The 21,107-nt window shown below is 54.1% G+C and overlaps 1 protein-coding gene across 1 annotated transcript in view; it reads left to right on the top strand.

The window, feature by feature from the left end:
* The window catches only part of KSR2 (kinase suppressor of ras 2), a 70,352-nt gene extending 49,251 nt beyond the window's left edge, over positions 1 to 21,101 (top strand). The window contains exons 16-21 of the mRNA XM_017746482.1: positions 7,726 to 7,822; positions 11,477 to 11,610; positions 15,356 to 15,490; positions 17,997 to 18,126; positions 19,154 to 19,287; positions 20,573 to 21,101. Of these exons, the coding sequence (XP_017601971.1) occupies positions 7,726 to 7,822; positions 11,477 to 11,610; positions 15,356 to 15,490; positions 17,997 to 18,126; positions 19,154 to 19,287; positions 20,573 to 20,579 (637 nt within the window). The 3' untranslated portion in view covers positions 20,580 to 21,101. The remainder of the gene's footprint in view (positions 1 to 7,725; positions 7,823 to 11,476; positions 11,611 to 15,355; positions 15,491 to 17,996; positions 18,127 to 19,153; positions 19,288 to 20,572) is intronic.
* The last annotated feature ends 6 nt before the right edge of the window (positions 21,102 to 21,107 follow it).

Genomic DNA, 21,107 nt, shown 5'->3' with positions numbered 1-21,107 from the left:
CTCTCCCAGTGCCAGATCTCCTGACATTTACAGGCACAGCCCAGCTGGGAAGGATTTGGGGCTTGTAAATCTCAATGCTCGGGGAGCTGGGGATATTTAACCTGATTTGAAGGATGGGAGGAAAGGGGAAGGGTGGAAAGCAAGGCATCCCTGTGGATGCTCTGTGGTGCCTGCAGCCAGCTCCCTGATCCCTCCAGGGGATCCAAATTGTCCTTAGAGCTTTAATGAACCACAAATTGAAGGAACAACAAGGTCAGGTGGGATGGAGCCCTGAATATCCTGAGTGGCATCACTGCCCATGGCAAGGGTTGGAATGAGAGGATCTTTGAAGTCTCTTCCAACCCAAGCCATTCCAGGATTCTGGATTTGAAATTGGATTTTTCTTCTAATGGACTTAAAATGCATCCTCCCAGCGTTCCTTCCTGCGCTGGGAATTCAAGGAGAAGCTCTAAATCCTGCTCAGTGGGTGGGAAACTGAGGCACGGAGTTGCCACCTTGTTTTCCTCCATGCCAGGCTTGGGAGCCATGCACGGATGGGACACAGGGAACGGCTTCCCATGGGGAAGAGGGCACGGTTAGATGGGATCTTGGGAAGAGATTCTTCCCTGTGAGGCCTTGGGACAGGCTACCCCATCCCTGGGAGTGTTCCAGGCCAGCTTGGGCGGGGCTTGGAGCAGCCTGGGATGGTGGAAGGTGTCCCTGCCCACGGCAGGGGGTGGAATGAACTGAGCTTTGAGGTCCCGTCCCATCCGAACCATTCCACGAGTCTCTGATCCTGGAGTGTTTCCAAGGTGCCTTTCAGGTCCTGCCCTTCTCTCCGCACTCCTGGGTCCGTTTTGGGAAGGGAAGCCATGGATTCCTGCCTCCCCTAACCCTGTCCACGTTCAAACACCCGCTTTAGGAGCCAGGCCCTTCTCCTCTGCCCCCGTTGTTTTCCCTTTTCCTGCTTTTCCGCTGCATTCCCTTCCCTGGCAGTTAAATAATGGAGCTCGTAGATAATATAATAAATGGAGATCGACTTCATGCCAGGCGTGGGATCAGAATGGATTGACCCGTGGGAATACACTCCCCCCCGATCGATATGAGGCCATCAGGCTGGATAAATCTTGATAACGACTGACAACGGCAAAGTCAATACGTGGATTAATATACACATTAAAGCTGGATCTATCTTCCAGCGGCAGACAGCAGCTTGGGGAGGGGCCTGGAATATCCCGAGCCAAGAGGATGGCTGGGAATGGGGAAAAGCAGCAGCTTGATCCTCTGTGTTTGATGTCGAAACATTGGGGCTGGCTGAGCTTTTCTTACCCGCTGGAGCATCAAATCCCTGCCGGCGGCTGCTCCTTAACGTGGAGGATGCTCCAGGGGGGAAGTTTTCCCTTTGTGTTTTAAGAGTGTTTCCAAATGCCATGGAAATATCGCTGGTTTGGCCCCGAATTCTCCGGGAAAGTGCTTAACACAGCAGGATTCGCTTTGCTGGAGAGGAAGGGATTTAAGGAAATGCCTTTGATTAAGTGGCCTGCTGAGAGATGGTCCCAAAAATTCCTTCCGATCGTGTCAGCTCTTCCCGTCCCTGATGAGTGACATCCCAGCATCGTTCCTGATTTTTTCTGAGCACTCTCAATGCTTGGGGTCATCTTTGGGACAGAGCAGGACTGCCTGTGTGGGATCCGTGTGCTGGCACCCTGCCTAGACAAAGAAACAGCTCCTTCCCATGACAGCAGCATTAATTGTTTATTAATAATAATAATTATTATTACTATTCCAAAGTGGAGCCGGGTTCCAGGGAAGCAGCCGGCTCGATCCAAGGTTTCATTCCTGTCTCCGAAAGGATTTTTTTTTTTTTTTTTTAAATTTCTTTTCCTCCTTGAATTTCAAAACAGCAGGAGGAGCAGAGAATATATCAGAAACGAGGAGGTCGAGGCGCCTCCACTCATCCCTGTGCGCCCAACCCTCCCTCTCGGAGCCGATTCCGAGCGTGTCCTTTCCAAAGGCGGCAAGTGGCACCTGGAGCATGGAGTTTTTTCGGATGACTTGTTCATAAGCCTGGCTTTAGCTAAGCCCCGGGGGCTGCTTTGCATTCACCTGGCTCCGAGCTCTTCTCCCCGCAGCTGGAGAAGAGCTCGTCTCCTCTATTTCCTCCAAATAAAAATGCATGGAGTTGGATTTTTCCAAATAACTTGTTTTTTTCCAAGGCGACGATGGAGTTGGAGCTACTTTTCGGGGAGGCTGATCCCCCTCCTCCTCCTCCTCCTTTTCCTCCTCCTCCTGCAGCCCTTGTGGTTTGGCTGTAGTTATCTCGCGTGCCAGCTGCTGGCAGGAAAATTTTGCTGCCTAAGTAATATCCAGCAAAAGCCAGTGCTTCCATCGGCAGGAGATAGCGGGATGAGGGGAGCGTTGGCTCTCCAGGGCTTTTCTGCTTCCTCCTGCTGGTTTGGCTCTGCAGAGGCTCCTCCATGAGGAGCAGGAGCGTCTCTCCCATCTCCAGGCTGGGGATGTGGGCTGTGCTGGAAATGGCAGGAATTGAATTCCTTGGCTTCCCATTGGGGCTGCTTTGGGTTCTGTTGGAATGGGGTTGGATGGGATGAGTATTTCCAGCCGGGAGGGGCTGGGATCTGCTGGGTGCTGCTGCTCAGGTCATGGCCCTGAGTTGCCACCAAGCTGCCAGTCCCTGGCTGCTGCTTCCATAGAACCACGGAATTGTTTAGTCTGGAAAGGATCCTTAAGATGGTAAATTCCAACCATTCTCCCAGCACAGCTGAGGCCACCACTGCTCCGTGTTCCCAAGTGCCACATCCACACGGCTGTTAAATCCCTCCAGGGATAGGGACTCCAGGCATGTTCCAGGGCTTGGCAACACTTTCAAGTGAAGAAATTTTCCCTAATATCCTAATTTTTCCTCCCTGGTCATGGTTATGGTGTTTGGATGTAGAGGGCTGAGGAATTTCAGGCTGGATACTGCCACTGAGCTGCTCCTCTCGCTCTGGCATTGGCAGGGAGTCAAGGGGGCGAGATTCCTTATCCATTTAGAGGAAAACAAAACCTCGGGATAAAAATGAACCCAAAGCTCTCCCTTTGCTGCTCTTCCAGCCTTGTTCGATTTTCCTTGTTGTGAAACACCTCAGGAGCCGTCACATTCCAAAAGCGCCGTTGCCAGGAAAAGAGAGGAACAAGCCAATATATGGGAACAGCTGGAAAACTTCCCAAATAAGTCAGGAACGTGCCAGAATGTGCAGAGCTCCTTCTTTCCCTCTCTGGTCCTGCTCAAATGAAATCAAATAAGTCCCGGCTCAGTGCTTCCTGTTGCTGTTTCTTTCTTGACATTCCCCAAAGGGTCCTTTTTCCATGAAAACCTCCAAGTGGGTAAACAGCTGGGGAATGTGGGAGCATCCAAGCATCCTTTGCCGTGTCTTTCCTCCGGCACAGACGTAACCTGGGAGCAGAGGTATTTTTATATGAAAGCATTTTTTATTAATTCCCCACCTCGCTCTCCTCTCCAGTGTCTCCCCTGGGTCTATAGTGCTGACTGTCACCATGGTACCCGAGCTGCTTCCCTATAAATCCATATCCCGGCAAGGAATGAACTTCCTGGGGTCTGGCATTTATCATTTCTCTCATTGAACGGGCATTGATGTGGATGGGAAGAAGGAAGGGAAGCACCAAGTTCCTGGAGTGATGGAACGCACCTTACAACCGCCGGGCTGCCGGCTCGGGATGATCTCTGCTCCTGAGCTGGAGCCAGGATGGGGCTTCAACTGCGGAAATGTTGGCCACCAATGTAGAGATGATGGCCATGAATGTAGAGTTAAGGCCATCAATATAGACGTGGTGGCCATTAGTATGGAGGTGATGGTCATCAGTGTCGGGCGATGGCCATCAGTGTAGAGACAGTGACCATCAATGTAGAGACAGTGACTATCAGTGTAGAGGTGTTGGCCACCAGCGTAGAGGTGATGACCATGAATGTAGAGGTGGTGGTCACCCGTATAGAGGTGCTGGCAACCAGTGCAGAGACAATGACCATCAATGTAGAGGTGATGACCATCAGTGTAGAGGTGATGGCCATCAATACAGACGTGGTGGCCATCAGTGTAGAGGTAATGGCCATCAATAGAGACATGGTGGCCATCAGTGTAGAGGTGATGACCATCAGTGTAGAGGTAATGGCCATCAATGCAGAAGTGATAGCCATCAGTGTAGAGACAATGACCATCAATGTAGCGGTGATGACCATCAGTGTAGAGGTAATGGCCATCAATGTAGAAGTGATAGCCATCAGTGTAGAGACAATGACCATCAATGTAGAGGTGATGGCCATCAATGCAGAGGTGATAGCCATCAGTGTAGAGACAATGACCATCAATGTAGAGGTGATGGCCACCAATGCAGAGGTGATGGCCATCAGTGTAGACTTGATGACCACAAGTGTAGTGGTGATGACAACCGGTATAGAGGTGGTGGCTGTCAATGTAGAGGTGTTGGCTACCACTTAAGGGTAATGGCCATCAATGTAGAGACAACAACCATCAGTGTAGAGGTGCTGGCCACCAGGGTAGAGATGATGACCATCAATATTGCAGAGAGGGGTGAAAAACTCAAATGGATGACAGACAGATGAGTCTGTTTTCCCACGGAACAGCAAAAACACCCAGAGGCAGCGCTCCAGCTCTTCCGCCCTCATCCCGAATTGTTCCTCTGCGAGCCGCCTTGGCTTTGCTCCCGCTGCCGATGTCTCCAGCCCACATTGGGAATGCAGTGCTTATAAAGCAATTTGGGATTTGGCTTGCTTGGCTGAACACTTCAAAAACGCATTTTGAATTGAGAGTGGCATCTGCAGAGGGATGGGGCTGGGCCTGTCCTGGTGCCAGGAAAGGCACCGGGATGTGGATGTGCCATGGGATGAGGTGCGCTCCTGAGGACCCCCAGAAGGATCTTCGCATCTCTGTCCCTGCCACCCCTCAGCTCTGGGTGGCATTTGGCCACCTCGTGGCACCGGGGCATGTGTCATCAACCTGCTCTGCTGCCAGGTGGGACGGAGAAGTTTGGGAGGAGAAGACAAGAATTCCTTATGAATTTTCACTTCAGCGCTGAATAAACCGTGATCCATCTGAAGATGCAAATCATCTGCCTTGTTTTTGGTGTCGAGAGTAGGCATTTTGTGGCCTTGTCATCCCCAGCCGTGTCCCTCAAAGCCACGCTCAGCAGGGACCACTCCAAGTGGAAAGGCAGAAGACTCCGAGCGTGCCCCGGGCGCCGCTTTGTCCTGCCCGAATGGGGAGCGATTGAGGAATGAGGAGGAGCGGAATTGTTGAGCTGTGCCGTGAAAAGGTTCTGCAGGTGGTGGCTGAATGGGCTCAGGTGCTGCACAAAAGGTATCAAAGGGCTTTATCTCCGCGTTGGCAGCTCCTTATCCGGCAGGAAAAGTCGGATGTGCCGGTGCGGCGGCGGGCGCTCAGTGAATTCATTCGGAGCCGTTACTCATCGAGGGGAGGGGAGAAGCACCTGGGCTGCTTTGATGGCTCTGCCAGGGTCTGAGGAGCAGAGGAGACAGTGCCGTGTCCCGGTGCCACCCCCGCGGGTCTGGCTGCTCTCCTGCGGTGGCTCCATCCGCTGGGAAGGGTTTGGGAATCCTGTAAACGAAGTGGAAAGATGGGAATCTCATCAGCAAAGGGCTGCAAGCTCTGCTCTCGGGGTTATCTCAGGAGTTCAGATAGGCAGAAATGTGAGGATTTTCCTCTAAACAACCCTTCCCCAGGAAAACAGCTGATCTTAACTCGCCCTAGGGCTGGAATCCAGCCCCGTTCCGGCGCTAATCCACTCATTGCATTTCCAGTGTCAATTTGAGACCAATTCAGATCAAAGGCAACTGGCTGTAAAATGGTTTTCTCTGGGAGAAAACGTGTTTTCCGGGAATGGGGAAGGGCTGGGGGAACTCCTGTGCGTGCAGGCAGGTCATGGAGGTGGCAGAAGGCTGTTGTGTGGCAGAGCTTAAAGCTTGGTGGGTTTATGCAGCAAATTAGTGCAGAAAAATAAAGGTGGTGGAAGGAGAATTCGTGTCCGTCGTTATTCTGCACGCTTGGATTCGTTGCGGTTGCGTAAACCCAAGGATTTTATCACTGATTTCCAAGCGCTTGGATCCTAATCTCCAGCAAATTCCTATTTGACTGCAGCTGAAGTGTTGCAGGAGGTGGGGAGACGGTTTAGAGGGAGCGTGTTCGTACCGCAGCCACCTCGGGGCTAAATCCAGCTGGGATGCTCAGGGATGTGCTGGGACACCGGAGCAAGGAAAACCCATCCCTGAGGGGGCACTTGCTGCCCTAAATCCCCACTGCAGGTCACTTGTACCCAGCAGGACAACTTCTAACATGCCCAGGGAGGAAATACTTTGAAGGGTGCTGTTGTCTTTCCAAAACCCACGGGATATGGGATTGATCCCATTCATGTTTCGCTGCTTGTCCTGAAAATTCTGCTCTCTGCCCATGGAGTGATGTGGAGCTTCTGGCTTAGGAGCAGGAGGATCCTTTGGCAGGTTTGGAGTTCTTCTGGGTTTCATGGACCCATGGAATGGTTTGGGTGGGAAGGGACCTTAAAGCTCATCCCATTCCACCCCTGCCACGGACAGGGACACTTCCACCATCCCAGGTTGCTCCAAGCCCCATCCAAGGTGTCCCTGCCCATGGCAGAGGGCTGGAATTATATGGTCCTTAAAGTCCCTTCCAACCCAAACCATTCCATGACTCTCTTTTATGATTCTGGGGTGATTTTCACCCAAAAAGGACAAAACCTCTCCCAGGGTATGAATCCAAACGAGGGCGTGCTGGAATTCCCAGGGCAGGAGGAACTGGGCGAGGGGAAAGCAGTGGAGCCGAGCTGGGGGAGAGCAGCAGAATGAAAGCCCGGAACTTTTAATTTGTTAACCAGAACAGAATCAAATCAACATCTGCAGTCACCAAACCTCTTTAACGAGCTGTGCGTTGGGTGTTTTATTTCCCAGGCACAGGTATCCAGTCTCGTCTTTCCAAAGTTGCCTGGAATGAGCGTGGGCGGATAGAGAAAAGCAAAAAAAAAAAAAAAAAAAAAAGCCGTTTTTTTGTGGGCGGGAGTCGAGGCAGCAGCCACCCACGTCCTCCATTATGATATTCAAATGTCAATATATTTTTAATTGGTTTATATCCATCTCCCCCCCTCCCATCCCCAAAATCCAGCTGCCTTTGGTAATTAAGGCTCTGTAAATAGATTTTACTGTAATTGGTACGAGAAGGAAAATTGGAGGACATTGTACAGTGCATGGGGTTGGGTTGGGGGATTTTTTTTTTCCCCCTCCCTGTCTTTCCTCTTTTGACTCATTTTACATCTGCGAGCTTTGTATCCCGAGGGAGGAGGAGGAGGAGGGAGCCACGGCCAGTTCTGCACAACAGCTCGGAAGCGGGAGGACCAGGTGGCTTGTTGAGGTCTGGGATACAGGGAAAAGCCAGGAGCCAGCCCCGGTTGTCCCTTGTGGCACCATGGTGGTGCCACCAGGACATGCCAGGAGCAGCGAGAGCTCCCTCCCAGTGCCAAACTGGGAGAGCCCCCGATTCCCTGTGGAATCTTGGATCTGCCTCGAGCCAAGAGGCCAAAATCCGGCCAAAATCCAGGGATTATCTACAGCTCCCTGCTTTATAATCTGGGGGTGTTTCTCCAGGAGGGTTTGTAACTTCTCTTCCCCTTTTCCTGCTCCTCCAGCCTGTGTAAAGGACGGACTCTCTACTCCGTGGTGAGGGACGCCAAAATCGTCCTGGATGTCAACAAGACGAGGCAGATAGCACAAGAAATCGTGAAGGTATGGTCTGGTGGGGTCTGGGTCCGGCAAAAAACCCAGCCAAGAGCCCGATCCACTCATTCTGGGGAGCGGGAGAGGAGCAGCCGAGGATTCTGGGCAGGATAGCTCTGCTTGGCTTTAAAATCCAAGGATTCTGGGCAGGATAGAACTCCTTGGCTTTAAAATCCAAGGATTCTGGGCAGGATAGAACCCCTTGGCTTTAAAATCCAAGGATTCTGGGCAGGATGGAGCTCTTTGGCTTTAAAATCCAGCTCTCTTTGACCTCTCTCATGTGGCTGAACTGGGGTGGCTCCAAAGCTTCCATGGGCTCCCCGTGCTTGGGGCTCATCCTGGCCACTGCTCCTCTTCCCCGTCGGAATTTCAGGTGTTTTAAGTCCAGCATTGCTGCTTGAGGGAGTTCCTGGTTGGATATTCCTCTCCTCTTGGGAAAAAAATGTGATAGTCATGGAATCATGGAGTGGTTTTGGTTGGAAGGGAGATTAAAACTCATCCAAGGGACACCTTCCACTATCCCAGGCTCCAAGCCCCATCCAACCTGGCCTTAGACACTTCCAGCATTCCCAGTATTCCCATAAAGCATTCCCAGGGCCAAAGCTCCTGGAGAAATCCGTGCCATGGTGCCATGAGGCCAAGCTCATGTACATTTTCCAGAACTAAAAACGCTTTCCCTTTCCCAGGGATGGCTCCAAGAGCATCTTCCACACTTCAGACGTGATCCTATAAACGATCCCGGCAGGGTGGAGTGGCCGGGAATTTGGGTCCTGAGCCCTCACAGCTTCCCATGAGAGGTCGGCAGTGGCACTGAGGTGTTGAGCTGTCTGCCAGAGCGGGGCTGCATTGTGATTCCAAACATATTCATCACCAAAAATACTTGGCACGTGTCCTGCCATGGGAGCTGTGACACTGCCCCCATGCCCTGCTCGAGGTCAGCCAGCACTTCCACCCCGGAGCCCAAACCTGGAGCTGATCCCACGTTTAACTGTGAGAAGACAGCAGAAAATCTGATTTTCTGGCAGATCTTAACCCCCCCTTAAATATTGAAATCCAGGTTATAAAGCAGAACATGTTCGGCAGTATTTCCTGGATGGTGCCTTTTCCCCTGATGGTGCTTAGGCTGTCTCTTATTAAATCGCCTATTTTGTGTTTATTTAGACCCAGTTTTAACTTTTAAGTTTAAATTCCTTCAATCCTACTGGAGTCTCCAGGCAGGAGCTGACAGGTGAGCACAGCCTGAACCTTTTGCTACCTCGGAGCCGCAGCCTGAGTTGGGGGTGCCCGAGGCAGCCCAGAGCCTCTCCCTCCTTAATTCCTACTTCTGATCCATGTTTTCCACCTTTTAGACGTGGATTTTTACTGCTGAGAAAACACTTGAAGCATCACAGTTTAGCCTTGTATTTTCCCCCCTTTTTGTGCTCAGGGCTTTTGCCTTCCAGATGTTCCCAGTGGAAAGAACGGCTCGGTTCAGCCCCTTTCCCTGCATGGGTTCATTGCTCCGTGTGGGTTTCGAGGATGAGGCTGAGAGATCCTTGTTTTCTGCAGCTGCTGCCTGTTCAGAACGGGTGTGAAACCTCCAACTCTGCGGTGTTGAGAGGCAGAGGGACTTTGTATCCAGCCCAGACCCCTGGAGGAACTAGCAGAGTTCCAAAGGCTCTCTCCAGGCACCAAAGGGAATTCCTGGCGAGGTCCAGCCCTGCCACAATGCCATGACCCAACCACACGGCCCATTCCTGTGGAGGAGCAGCTTCCCAGCCTTCCCACCTTTCCCCACCCATCTCCAGCAGATGTTGTGGTGGATTTGGAGGTGGTGGGGGTTGGGAAGCGAAGGCAAATCCCAGCACCTTGGTTTGGGTGGACTTGGGGCTGCATTTTCCAGAGGCTTTGGATTTGCTGCCCGGTCACAGCAGTTGTGTGATTTTATCCCTTGAGTCCTGGAATGTGACGGGAGAGCTGCCCAGATTATTGGATTAGTGGGTGCAAGGTTATCCCGAGTTCCTCCGGAGGGGAAGGATGATTTATCCCGGGAGCGGTGCCGGCAGAGGGAGCTGGCTTCTCACACAGCCGAGCAAATTAAGGCATTACTGGGCCCTGAGCGTTTCCTCACGGATCATCCCAGGGGCCGGGGTGCCAGGGCTGGAATTTGCAGTGGGATCTGTGCGGAGCCAGGTGAGGGATTTGGGTTTGCCCGGAGAAATTCCTTCAGCAAAGGCCGGGCTGTGTTTAATGATTCCATGGAGACGAGCTCCCAGCTGGATGTGGGAGCAGGTGGGAGCAAGATCCTGCTGCTGCTCTGGATCTCCTCACCCCCAGAGTATTCCCATGGCACTGGGGCTCATCCGTGGATGCTCAGGGCCCTGCACTGCACCCTGGCCAGAGAAGCATCGGAATGTTGTTCCTTGCTCCACCCTGGCACTTTCTGGAGGTGACAGTGACATTTGAGAGCCGATTTTTAAAATCCCACCATTATCTCATGTGCTGGGAGCTGGAGACCCCTAATTCATCCTGGTGCCTGGAATGGTCCTGGCATCCAGCCCCAAATCCTTTCCTTCCCGCAGCATCCCTTGGTAGGAGCTCTTTAGGATTTACTTCTCATGGGTTGCAGTGAAACCCCCATACCTTGCTGGGCTGGGGTGTTTTTCCGTTTGTTTTCCCACTTTTTCCAGGTGGTGGAATTTGGGTTGGGTCTTCTGGCTCCACATCAGCTGCCAGCTTAAAAATGAATTCTCCTCGCGCAGCCTGCGTGGTTAATGATGATAGATGAAAAGATGAGACTCAAGATGGATGGATCCCCGTGGAATTCCAGTTAATAAATCCCCCTTTTCCAGTGACAGACAACCAATATTCCCTCTTAAGCAACAGTTTGCTGGCCTGTTGGGCATCGATCCTTCATCAGCATCCTGCAGATCAAGTTTTCCCTGAGTCTGCTTAGGAGGGTGAAAAGTGGGACAGCATCAAAATCCCTGCTGAAGTCGGGATAAATGTGCTTTATCCCCCTCCCCATTCCCAGAGTTATCCCGCGGAGCTGAACATCCGCCACACGGAGCTGCCGGCACTCTGCTTGATTTGCCAGCGCTAAACAGGAGAGTTCGGATTTCCCACCCATGGCCTTTTTGTGCCTCATTAGCACTAATTTTAATTAACCGCCGAGCAGTTTTTCCTGGGGGAAGGAATTAAGGCAGGACTCCCGCGAGGCGCCCGTTTCCAGGCGGATGGGGCCGTCGGAAGCGCCGATGGCTCCGCCAGGGAGATGGGGAGCGGTTATTACCCTCCTCTCCCAGCCCCCAAAAAAACGGAGGCGAGAACATCATCACCATCCATTTCCCAGCAGAGGATTCCAGGGAAGCGGCTGCCGGGTGGGCTTGCCGTTAATTTTTCCCGCGGAATCGATTAATCAGGAAGACGAGTGGGCGCCGTGGCAGCTGGGACACCCACGCCACGATCCCATCTCCCTGCAGGAGCCCATCCCAAAGCAGGGACCCCTCCAGCCACTTTCCTTTCCTGCAGGGCCCTTTGGGGATGCGGTCCAGCTTGGCTGTGCCGCGGTGGCTCACGGACGCTCCCAGTATCCCATGGGAACGGCCCCGCTCTGGCATTATCCCGTCCCTTTGTGCTGCTTTTGTAACTTCGGGGTGTTTTCCTCTCTCTGTGCCACCCTAGGGAATGGGATACCTGCATGCCAAGGGCATCCTCCACAAGGACCTCAAGTCCAAGAATGTCTTCTACGACAATGGGAAGGTGGTGATCACCGACTTCGGGCTCTTCAGCATCTCTGGAGTTCTCCAAGCGGGCAGGTAGGAGGACACGGACACACTGGAGCTCCTCCCCGTGCCCTAAAGCTGGGAACATGGGGAAAGGTCCAAAAAACCCCTTCTCCAAGCGCCTGTTTGTGTCCCCAGCCTCGGCAGACATGGGTTCAAGGGGCCTTGGGGTGTCCTGGGGCTGCTCGGTTTGAAGGGAGTTGGTTTTGATCCGTGGGAAGGAGCACAATTCCGCACACAAATCTCCGGGATTTTTGTTCGGAGAGGCAGATTGTGCCCCTTGGACCAACCTCTTCCCATGGGATGCCTCAATTCCATAGCCAAACCACCCTGCAGCCACCCAGGAGATGCTCCTGTGGCAGCAGGGCCGGTTCATTCCTTGGCTTTTCCCTTTCCATCGTTATAATTCCCTGGCATCTGCTTCATCTCCTGCCTGGATTGAGTGATGCCATCCCTGTGCCATCCCCACTCTGGTGACATTTTGGGAATTACAGACATCTGGCCATGGTGTCTGTGCCGGGCATGGAGCAAGACATGGAAAATGAGAGCCAAGCTTGGGACTTTCACAGCACTGGGCTCTCGGAGGGTTTTAAATCTGAGGGTTTTGGTAAATGTTTCTTATTAAATTTTTTGTGGGGAGGTTTTCCAGCTGTAGGAATGGCAGGACAAAGAGTTCCAGCAGCTGTGGAAAGGAGGAAGAACAAAGCTGGGGGGGAAAAAAGAAACAGAAGTGGGGAAGGAAGAACAGAAATGATATTTCCCTTTTTTTTTTTTGAGTGGGAAATAAGAACGTTGCTGACTTTTCCCACCTTTCCCAATAAATCCTTTGTGTTGGATTTCCCACTGAATCCTTTGTGTTGAGAGCTGCACAGGCCAAGCTTAGGCAGTTTCCTCCTGGTCCTTCCATTTCCACGGCAAAGATGCTCAGGAGATAAAAAGCCCCTTGGAAATTATGGGTTTTCTCCCAGTTTCCCAGTGGTGATGTCAAAGGATTTGAGGGAACGGCAGCCCCCCCCTCTCTCCATGCCACACTGTGCACTCCCAGGTTTTCCACTCTGCCTGGATAAATATCAACAGATTTTAGCACAAACTTGGCCAAAAGCTCTGGAAGGCCAGGAAATCCAGGGCCTCCCGCTGTGGCAAAATGGGGTTTGCCTCTGGTTGGGCAGCTGGGCAGAGGGTTTGGGATTCAGAGCCTGCCAGGAGGAAGGAACGGCTCATTCCAGCAGGGAATGAGGATTTGGGCAAAACCAGACAAGTTTTGCCAGGAATCTTTGCTGTGAAGGTCAGAGATGCTCCGGAGATGGAACGAGAGACGGAGGAAATGGGGTTTCTGATGAGGTGGCCGAGATTGGGATGTCCCTTGGGGGATTAAAATCCAGGAGACGACTCAGGAGAGGAAGGATGGCCAGGAAAGCAAGGCTGGACAGAAATGAGTGGTGTTTTGCTGGGAAAATGGAGAAAATGAGACAATTAGTGCCCTGGGCTGCTGGTAGCACACATTTTCTGCTGGAGGAGAGCTCAGACAAGAGCAGGGATCCATGGCCACCGTGGATCTTGGAACAGGAAGGGTCTGTAGGTCTGATCTCCCCTTTTCAAGATGGGTTTTCCCCGTTTTGGTGTCTCTCAGATGAAGAAGGGAGATAAAACCCAGATTTGGGTCTTTAGAGGCTTGGAAAAACGTCTCTGGAGAAGGAGACAAAATTTTTGGAGGTCAGGTTAAGGATGGTGGCATTTTTTCAGCTGGTTTCTCTGGGGTTAAAACACTTCCTGCAGAGGTTTGGTGACTTGGGGTCTCATCCCAGTGAAATCTGATTTATTCCTTCCTTCTCTGAGTGTTCTTGGGCTCGGTGGGGCTGCTCTGGAATTAGGAGGAGCATGAGGTGGGTCTTGAGGAGCCTGAGGAGCTCTTCTGCTCCTGCCTCTGCCCTGGGGGTGGCTTGGAAGCTGCTCAGCTGGTTGTGGCTGTGAAGTCAGGTAAACTTTGGTCATAAACCCTCAAACTGCTGTCATTGGGCCACTTTTGGGATCCCACTAAAGCCCAGCCCTCACTGCTGGGAGCTCACAACCCACAGGAGCTTTGCCCAGGGATGAGCTGTGCGTCCCAATGCAGCCCCTGGAGCATCCCGAGGCTGCCTGTGGGATGTCACAGCCCTGAGCCCCTCCCTGCGCAGAAATGGAAGCCCCAGGAGCAAACCCAACCTTGCTGAGGGTGCTGGAGGAGATCCGAGTGCTGCTTCCTAGGATGGAGAGGCGGGCACAGGGAAGGACGAGCGAGCCGAAGCCTTTTTAATTGCCCAGGTGCTTAATGTGGGTTTGTAATTAAGAGCTGGAGGGTGGAGGGAGGTGGCTGGGCAGCTGAAAGCCTCCCCTCTGTGCCGAAGTGCTCTGGAGGGTTCGAGCCGCGCCGGAGCCGCTGATTGCGGTGGAGATTCCAACGCAGGGAGTGGAGAGGAGCCATCGACGCCCCAGAGGGGACGAGGAGGCTTCATCAGCGCTTCCCAGGAGTGGCAGCGTCCTTCCCCAGGGACGGGGTCCCTCTGGTCACTGCCAGACCTACGGCTGGGAACGGGGATGGCTTTGCAGACGGGAGGATCCGGATTGTGTCGTTTTGGGATTATCAGTCAGCTTTGAGGTGGGACCCCATCCCTGCATGGTGTCCCATGGGATTTTGGCCCCAGACGGACATTCAGGAGGACAGATGACCCCACAGCCATCCCTTAGCCCTGTTCATCCCCATCTTCGGGAGGGTTCCAAGCACCCACAGGGAGAAATTCCTGGCACGAGCCAGAGGGCTCTGCCTTCTCCAGCCCAGCGTGACCTGGGACAGCTTTGTTCCCTCCTGCTGCTGAATTCGGGCTCAGACCCACGATGAAGCTTCTTCAGGTGTCACCACCACTGACGATCCAGGGATTTTGGAGCCAGCAGTGTGTATCCCAGGTGCCTGCTGGAGGATGCAAAGGATGGAGAAGTCCCCGAAGTCATCCTCAGCCATTGGCCAAAGGATTCCAATGCGTTTATCCTGAGCAGGGGGAGCTTGGGGAGGTGAAGGGAGGACAGATGAGGTGAAATGAGGGTTTGTTACAAAGCCAGGTTGCTCCCATGGGAGATGGCATTGGAGGCTTGGACTTGAAGGGGCTGTTTTGGGGCCAAACACCTGAAAACACCAATTCCCAGGCTGTTATTTTAGGATGAGTTTGCTCGGAAGACGCACTTTGTGGACCCCACTCCAACATCCTGCTCCAACCACGGTGCGGGAATTTATCCTCACTTTACCCCTGGATCCTTTAAGGAGTTTTGGTGCAATGGGCACAGCAGGAGCCCCAGCAGACCCCAGATCCCCATCCCCAGCCTGAAAGAGCCAAAGTTCCCCTTAAGCACCATCCTGTGCCCAAATTTTGTCCTGCTGCCACTGTGCCAACATTTCTAGAGCAGGGTTAAAACCTGGCTTTGCAAGGATGATGCAGGGAAAACCAAGCTTAAAAACCTTGGGAAAAGGGTGGGAAGCTGAGGGCTGCTCGCTGGGGATGTGCTGGTGCTGTCCCCCCGTGGTACCCATGGCTCTGTGCCCTGGCAGGAGCCGCCATCCTGGGCCCAAATTTTGTCCTGCTCCCTGGCAGGGCCAACATTTCTAGAGCAGGGTTAAAACCTGACTTTCCAAGGATGATACGGGGAAAACCAGGCTTAAAAACCTTGGGAAGAGGGTGGGAAGCTGGGGGCTGCTCACTGGGGATGTGCTGGTGCTGTCCCCCATGGTACCCACGGCTCCGTGTCCCAGCAGGAGGGAGAACAAGCTGCGGATCCAGAACGGTTGGCTGTGCCACCTGGCCCCTGAGATCATCCGGCAGCTCTCTCCGGACACCGAGGAGGACAAGCTGCCCTTCTCCAAGCACTCGGATGTCTTTGCCCTGGGGTGAGTCCCGGGGCACGGCGCGGGGACGGCCAGCAGGGAACTGGCGTGGTTGGGTCGGGTGGGAGCTGCTCTGAGCACGCAGGAAGGGACAAGGACCACGTTGGCGTGCCCCAAATCCAAGCGGATGCTGCCGGGTGGAATTTCCATCGCTGGGTTGGGAGAACCTTTGTGCTTCGAGAAATTTTGAGTGAAACCTCCCTAAATTGCCAAATCCTCCTGGTTTGGACCAAGCTGGCTCTGGGCAATGGGATCCAGAGTGTTCTGAGGATGCCAGCTTGGGATGCAGAGGGCTGGGGTGGGAACACAAGTCCAGGAGCCCCTGGACAGCCCAATTCTCCCCAGATAACCAAATCCTCCTGTTTTGGACCAGAGTGGTGCTGGGCAATGGGATCCAGAGTATCCTGGGAATGCCAGCCTGGCATCATCTCTCCCCTGCACCCTCCTGGGGCAGGTACCCATGAGAAGGCGCTTGGATGATGGATGGGGATGCCAAAGGTTGGGAACAGAGCTCTGGGAGCCCCTGGGCACCCTGATTCTCCCAAATTCTCCTATTTTGGCCATGGATCAGGATGGCTCTGGGCAATGGGATCCGGAGAATCCTGGGAATGCCAGCCTGGCATCATCTCTCCCCTGCATGCTCCTGGGGTGGGAACCGATGAGGAGGTGCTTGGATGATGGATGGTTGGGAAGGTTGGGAACAGAGCTCTTGGAGCCCCTGGACACCCCAATTCCCCCCTCCAGCCGCTGCAGGGGGCTGGTGGTGGTGCCAGCTCTACGAGGAGTTGCCAAAAGCCAAGAAAATGAGAATTCCGAAGTTTTCCTCAGTGAACCATTCATTCCTCCTGCCCTTTATCTGCCCACAAACCTCCCTGAGGGCAGGAGCCCAATTCCACCTCGATAAACCCTTCCCGAGGCGGCCGCAGATTTTCCCCAGAGGATTAATTTTCTCATGGATACCTCGAAGGCTGTGGGACTAGGGAGCGTGGGCCCGTTATATCCGAGGCAATATTCCCATCAAACCCGCAGTAATTACAGCTGGAAGGGTCTGGCTCTTTTCCTTTTTTGCCCTCCCTGAGGTACAACTCCAGCACAAAAATAAAGAGGTAATTAAAGGATCATATCCAACTAAGTGAGAGTGGGTGGGGAGACGCAATTTTCCCTTTTTTCCCCTCAAGTGTGAGCTCTGCCCGTATGGAAAACGCCAGTTTCCTGAAAAGATGGAAAGCTTTCCCCACGTTTTCCCTCTTTCTTGTTTCTGCTGCCCTCCATCAAGCCTGGGAGGCTCAGGGATGATCCGGAGGGGCCACTTCCCTCCAGGGATTTGGGGCTCAGGGACAGCAAGAGGAAAAGGTCTTTTAAAGACGACAGAAATTCCCAGTGAGGAAACTGGAATTAACGCCTTGGATGCAGTAAATCCAATCTGAGGGGGCTTAGATGCTCCTCCTGAGGATTTTGTCCCGTGCCCACAGGATCTGCTCTTCTCCAAGCCCCATAATTCTCCCATTATCCTTTTTTTTCTCCCATTTTCCTTTTTTTTTTTTTTTTTTTTGAGATTTCCAGCCAAACTGCGCAGATTTTTCCAAAATCAGCAGAATTCCCATTCCCGAAATCAGGGAGCTTCCCTAACCAAGAGGAATCTTTCGTTTACCAGACAGATTTTTCCACCCCGATGTCATTTTAGCCCTGTTTTTTGATACTTTAAGTGGTCACGAGGGCATCCCTGGAAGGGAAAAGCAGATCCAGGGGATTTGCCTCAGACAGTGGGGCTGGCACTGCGGGAATCCCGGCTCATCCAGGCTCCGGGTGCCAGAAAATGAGGATGCAAAACTTCCAGGCAGTAGCAGGGGTGGAAAACCATGGGGGTGCCCACCAGCTCCATTGGTGATACCCTTGTTTTGGGATATTCCCTTGGATTTGGGATTCCTCACGGAAAAGAGGGCTTGGCTTAGTGGTAGGAGTGGGAGCAGATGGCCAGGGCTTCATGTGGCCATCACCTGGTGAGGACACCTGGGATGGTCCATGGCATGGCTTGGACGGATTTTTGGAGAGCTTTTTGGAGGAGAAAAAGGGAAAAGCTGGAGTGAAAGTGAATTCTTGGGCTCATCCTTTCCTGGAATTTTGCTGGAGTGGTGGCATCTGGATCCCCAAGGTCCTCTCTTCAGCTGCTCCGTGGGCAGTGCTGTTGCATCCAGGTGGGACATTCCCACTCAATGTCCCAGGATGGCTTTGCCTGGGCCTCCACCAGCCTCTGTCATCCTTCCCTCAGGAATCTCCCCTGGTGGGAATCAGGGCTTGCTCCAGGTCAAGCTTTCATCTGGAAAATGGGAGAGGTGACACCTCTGTAGTGAGGGCTGAGCACCTCTGGTGTCACCTGGGACAAAGCTTCTCCTGGATGACGTGGTTCTGGAGCAGGGAGAGATGTTGGATGTGGTGCAGTGGCTGGACACGGCCCCATCCCGAATCCCTGCCGGCTGCTCCGTCTCTAATTCCTGGTGTCTCCCCACAGCACCATCTGGTACGAGCTGCACGCCCGGGAATGGCCCTTCAAGACGCAGCCAGCGGAGGCAATAATCTGGCAGGTGGGACGAGGGATGAAGCCCAACCTCAGCCAGATCGGGATGGGCAAGGAGATCTCGGTAGGTGCTGTGGGGTCCTGTGGGGGTGGGCATGGATTGGGACCTGGTCTTGGGATCTGCCAGTCTCATCCAGCCAGGCTTGGTCCTACTGCTGTGCTCAGCTTGAACATTCCCTTTGCTCCAGCTCTCCCTCAGGATGTGGGGATGGAGATGGGTGCTCATGGCATGGACACACCCCCTTCATCCCAGCCTTTCATAAGGATGTGGGGATGGAGATGGGTGCTCATGGGTTGGGCACATCCCCTCCATCCCAGCCTTTCCCAAGGATCCAATGATGGAAATGGCTCCTCATGAGATGGACACATCCCTTCCATCCCAACCCTTCCCAAGGATGTGGGGATGGAAACGGGATCCTCGTGGGTTGGGCATCCCCTCCATCCCAGCCTTTTGCAAGGATCCAATGACAGAAATGGCTCCTCATGGGATGGACACGTTCCCTCCAACCCAGCCCTTCATGAGAATTCAGTGATGGAGATGCATCCCTTCCATCCCAACCCTTCCCAAGGATGTGGGGATGGAGTTGTGTGCTCGTGGGATGGACACATCCCCTCCATCCCAGCCTTTGATAAGGATGTGGGGATGGAAATGGGATCCTCATGGGATGGACACATCCCCTCCATCCCAGCCCTTCCCAAAGATGTGGTGATGGAGTTGGGTGCTCATGGGATGAACACGTGCCCTCCATCCCAGCACTTCCCAAGCATGTGGCGATGGACACAGGTCCTTACGGGATGGACACATTCCCTCATCCCAACCCTTCACAAGGATCCAGTGATGGACACAGGTCCTTACGGGATGGACACATTCCCTCATCCCAACCCTTCACAAGGATCCAGTGATGGACACAGGTCCTCACGGGATGGACACATCCCTTCCATCCCAGCCCCTCCAAGGATGTGGGGATGGAGACGGGGTCCTTGTGGCGTGGCCGTTGGGTGCAGGGGTCATGCTGGGGGAGGGCCTGGCTCAATTCCCGGTGGGAGAGGGCCTGGCTGGGTTTCCTCACGCGCTCTCCCTGTGGCTCCAGGACATCCTCCTGTTCTGCTGGGCCTACGAGCAGGAGGAGAGACCGACCTTCACCAAGCTCATGGACATGCTGGAGAAACTGCCAAAGCGCAACCGCCGCCTTTCGCACCCGGGGCACTTCTGGAAGTCGGCAGAGTAAGTCCCCATCCCCGCCCGTCCTTCCCTATTCCCGGATTTAATGGATGTGGGAATGCCCTGCCTGGGGTTCGTCCCCAGACCCGCAGCCACTGCAGCTTCCAGCCTGGTGCCTTCTTCTCCCGTGCCCAAATCCTGCTCCGCTCCATTACTTTGGCTTAGTCACATCCCTCTGCTCCAGGAAACGGCGTCAGTGGGTCCCCAGTCGGGATTTCGGGATCTGCCCTGGTGGGAACAGCAGGCAGAACGCAGAGCAGTCACTCAGAAACTCATTCTCCTCCCTGGAATTTGTCATATTGTGACAAATAGAACCAAAACCTCGCCCCTGCGGGGGTGGCGTTCACGGGGGGCTTTTCCTGCTCCCAGCGTGCATCCCTGGAGACTGGAAGTGGGGATGGAGGGAGGGATGTGAGCCCAGGGAGAGAAGTGAGGACATTTTGGGATCTCTCTTGGTCCTCACAGAGGGTTGGAGATGCTGATAACAAACTGCCTCTCTCCTGCTGCTGATAACAAACTGCCTCTCTTCCTTATCTGGGTGGCCCAGGAGTGCCTGGAATGTTCCCTGTGCCACTCCCTGTCCCTGGGGGGCTGCCGGCAGCAGCGCCAAGCCCGCGGCCAGGCGGCCCCCAACCCACCCGGAACGGGAGCCATTAATCAGGAGGGAAGTTCATTCCCAAGCCACGCTCCAAGCGGGCACCAGGGAATGCTTGAAGGACGCTGGGCCCCAAGGCAGCCGCGGAATGGCTCCGCTGGCTTCGGGAATGTTTTTCCAATCACTGAGCCAAGCTCTGCCTGCCCTGGGCTGGGGCTGCCCCGCAGCTCCCTGTTAATTACCGGCCCAATCTTTTGCTGATCAGGATGTGCCAGCTCAGCTTTCCACGGGAGCTGATTCCTCCCGCAGGGATTCAGCTGTGGCTGCTGTTCCTGTTAGGTCCTGGCTTCCCTGCGGACTCCGGGAATCCTGGCTGCGTACAGGGATGAGCTGTCTGCGGTACCCTCAGGCTCTGCCACCCCTGGATCCAAGGGGGCACAAACCCCTGGATGCACAGGGATGGCGGTGGTACCCAAGGAGCCCTTTCCCCTCTGGAATGCTGCTCCAGGAGCCAGGCAGGGCTGGCAGGGAGGTGCAGGAGCTCACGGCTTCCCCCGGTGCCGCCGCTTTTGGGAGCAGCTCCGTGGCAAAGCTGTTCCAGAGGTTTTTTTCCCCGAGATCTTCCCTACAAACCCCCACGTTTCCACGGGAGGAGGAGCCCAGCGCTGACTCTGCTCCTTGTGTCCCTTCCAGGCTGTGACGGGAGGAGTTAAGGGACGGTGCCTTCCTCCCCCAGCGGGTCTCCTCTTCCTCTCCGCTTTCCACCCCCCCCTACGGAGGAGCAGCGGGGCCGACAGCGGGCCGGGAGTGAGACTCTTCCCCCGCAGCGTTCCATCATCCCGGGAATCCTCTCGGCGCGGGCGGGAGGAGCCGGAGCAGCCCCGGGAACGCCCGGCTGCGGTGGGATGGGCACAGCGGGCGGCTCTCCGTGCACAGGCGGTGGCTCTGGGGACAGTCCCCCCCCACCCCGAGCAGAGGTGACCCACAGGACAATGACTTCAATTCGCCCCCAGGGCTCCTCTGATCCCAATCCAGCGCTCACGACGACGCTCGGTTGGGGAGGGCTTGTTCTCGGTTCTCTGTGGGTTTATTTAATTCCCTTTATTTATTTCTTTACGCTTTTGTCATGAAAAAAAAGGGGGAACGTCGCTGATTCACGAGTTTATCCCCGGACCCTGCGGGGCCAGGGAGTGCCACTGCCATTAGCTGCTCCCCGCGGGGAAACACA

Source organism: Corvus brachyrhynchos, unplaced genomic scaffold (assembly GCF_000691975.1).
Source record: "Corvus brachyrhynchos isolate BGI_N302 unplaced genomic scaffold, ASM69197v1 scaffold19, whole genome shotgun sequence".
NCBI classification, from domain to species: domain Eukaryota; kingdom Metazoa; phylum Chordata; class Aves; order Passeriformes; family Corvidae; genus Corvus; species Corvus brachyrhynchos.
This window is presented reverse-complemented; position numbering and strand designations above follow the sequence as displayed.